At 33.8% G+C, this 2,500-nt stretch overlaps 1 protein-coding gene across 4 annotated transcripts in view; it reads left to right on the top strand.

The window, feature by feature from the left end:
• Positions 1 to 1,866, top strand: part of LOC122260805 (spermidine/spermine N(1)-acetyltransferase-like protein 1) — a 13,795-nt gene extending 11,929 nt beyond the window's left edge. For all 4 annotated transcript variants that reach the window (XM_086548065.1, XM_043028211.2, XM_043028212.2 and 1 more), the window contains one exon: positions 839 to 1,866. In XM_086548065.1, the coding sequence (XP_086404191.1) occupies positions 839 to 1,006 (168 nt within the window). In that variant the 3' untranslated portion in view covers positions 1,007 to 1,866. The remainder of the gene's footprint in view (positions 1 to 838) is intronic.
• The last annotated feature ends 634 nt before the right edge of the window (positions 1,867 to 2,500 follow it).

Here is a 2,500-nt window from a genome sequence, read left to right as displayed (position 1 = left end):
CTCTAAAGTACCACAGATGAAGGATGTGCTGGCAGAACTACAGTGTGCCCCAGTGCCTTTTACTGTTGCACTCCCAGTCATAACCACAAGTTTCCTTCCTCTTCCCTACCCCTTCATGTGATGTTCATGGTAGATGGTTATATCAGTTCAGTTCAGACAGATATGCGAAGACGTCGCTTCACCCGGGCTATATGCTCAAGGCGGCCCGGCCTCTGCCAGCTATGAGTGCTGACTCATCTTATCTAATCTTATCTGGTTATATGGTTATATGTTTCGTTTTCATTCATGGCAGCACACCAATACGATAAAAGAAAGTTGCATTTTGTCCTCTCCTAAAACAGCAACACTTCTATCACACTGAGTATAAAGAAAACGATGAGCTGATATGGACCCTAAACTACAATTGTAGTCAACTGCAGAATTGATAGAGTATATGATATGACAGATATAAGTCTCTAAGTACAGTAAAACACACAGAAAATAATACACAAAAATGGTTCTAGCTCTACAATGAGTGACTAAAAGATAGTGGGAAAATTCAAGGTATGTTGCGTGAAGCTGCCTCGAGCTGAAATAAAACCCATCCTTGAGCCTGGGTAAGCAAATCTATCTCCGTCCGCAATGGGTTAAGATAAATTGTATTACTTTTATTACTTGCTTGTTACTGATGGATCAGTTAATATTAGCAAGGGTAACACAAACACTTGCATAAAGTTTGAGTAGGAAATCAATCAGAAGTCCTTTATTTCTTATCATGAAAATGTAGCATACAAATTCTCTTTCTGTGTATTTTATTTTATATAATTCATGTTATTATTACCAATTACATTTGTTTCAGGCCGGCATGGCTCTGCAAGGTATCCGATGCGACTTTGCTGTGCTAAACTGGAATCTTCCAAGCATTGAATTCTACAAAAGCAAGGGAGCAGTAGACATGACTGAGCAGAGTGGCTTCCTGTTCTATAGGATGGTAAAGGACCAAATGGTGGAATTTGTAAAGCAGTGATTTTTTTCCAGTTTTCTGTGTTCCTCTTTTCTTACAAGGCAAGTGAATGATTTAAGACAACTTGTATTAAAGTCTATTTGTCTTATCTGTTTCAATATCTATATGCATATATGCATATATATATGTATATACATAAATACATATACATATACATATATACATAGATATATGTGGATATTTTGTAACTGAGTATGACTGTGGTAATTATTTTTCTTATTGATAGGAGACATCTTTGCTAATTCAATTTAATATTAAGGGAAAAAAAATCAACCACTTAATTTAATGCTTTGCAGCACAGCTATTCAGTATAGTGCAAATCTATTATTATCCAAAGCTCAGAGACTTATGTTCCTTTCTAGAATTGTAAAGCAAAGCATATTAACTTTCTTTATTGTTCTCATTTTTGTCAATATTGTTATGATTGTTATTCTATTTTTTATAAAGTATTTTACTCATGCTAAGATTAACTTCTTCCTATCTCTATTCAAGGTCTTTATTAGCTGTAAAATCAACCAGCTTCCAAAAGTAATGATAAACTTTGTAGAAAGTGTGAATTATATGAAATTGAAAATACTTCACACATAGGGTTCCAAAACCTTTTAACTGAGATCAAAGAATATTGGGAAGTGTTTTTGTTTTTTTCAACGTTCACCTGCTTAGCAGAGGAAAGGTACTGAAAAGAGTATTATCTAAGAGGAACAGTGCACTTGAATTCAGTTGAAGCTATTTTGGAAATATGTTAGTATTGTTATTGTCTTGTATTTTTCATACCCATGAATTTCACTTTGATTCAAGGCTGATGATTATATTTTTATAGAGTATTTTTTACTAATTCTTGGAAAATAAAACTTTTGATTTAATTTGTTTTGTTTTGTTTTGAACCCTAATAATTGCAGATTTTTAGTGAATCTGAGCTACCTGACATTTTTTTCCATATTTTTAGTAGAAAATTTCTTCTACAATTGAAAATAGTGAAAAGAAAATCAGCAAAACAAGAACAGTACAGTATATGTGTATATACAGTAATGAAATGTACTTGCAGTCAGTAAGTTCTAACATGAATCCCACTTGTGGCTCGTCCCTGGGTCCATCCTGGAGTTGTGCCTGCTCTTTTTCAGTTGAAAGGAACTAAAGTTGAAGAGAGATTAAATTTTGTTCAACCCTCATTCAACTGGCATTGAATTTAGTCAGTCCTCTAATTTTCTTCCAGTCACTTCCACAGAACAGTAGGTTATCTTATATTCCTTCTCTACCTCCCTTAATTCTGGTGCCAAGTTTTCAATGAATTTCCTTACATTTATGATCAAGGATGTTTTGTTCTGTCTTTATAATGAGAATAGTCTGTTTTAGAGTTTTTTAATCTCTCCTCTTGATTAAGACCTATCACGTCAAAGTATCCTCTGGTATTTGTGAGACTTCGATATATTTCGGTGCGTCTTCTAGTGACTAATTTATTAATTTCCAGTAGATTTGGTTGCATGTTCAGAGATTTAA

This window comes from Penaeus japonicus, unplaced genomic scaffold, assembly GCF_977035675.1.
Source record: "Penaeus japonicus unplaced genomic scaffold, GWHDUDI00000001_assembly GWHDUDI00000020, whole genome shotgun sequence".
NCBI classification, from domain to species: Eukaryota; Metazoa; Arthropoda; class Malacostraca; order Decapoda; family Penaeidae; genus Penaeus; species Penaeus japonicus.
The sequence above is the reverse complement of the archived record's forward strand: the minus strand, read 5'-3'. Positions and strand labels throughout refer to the sequence as shown.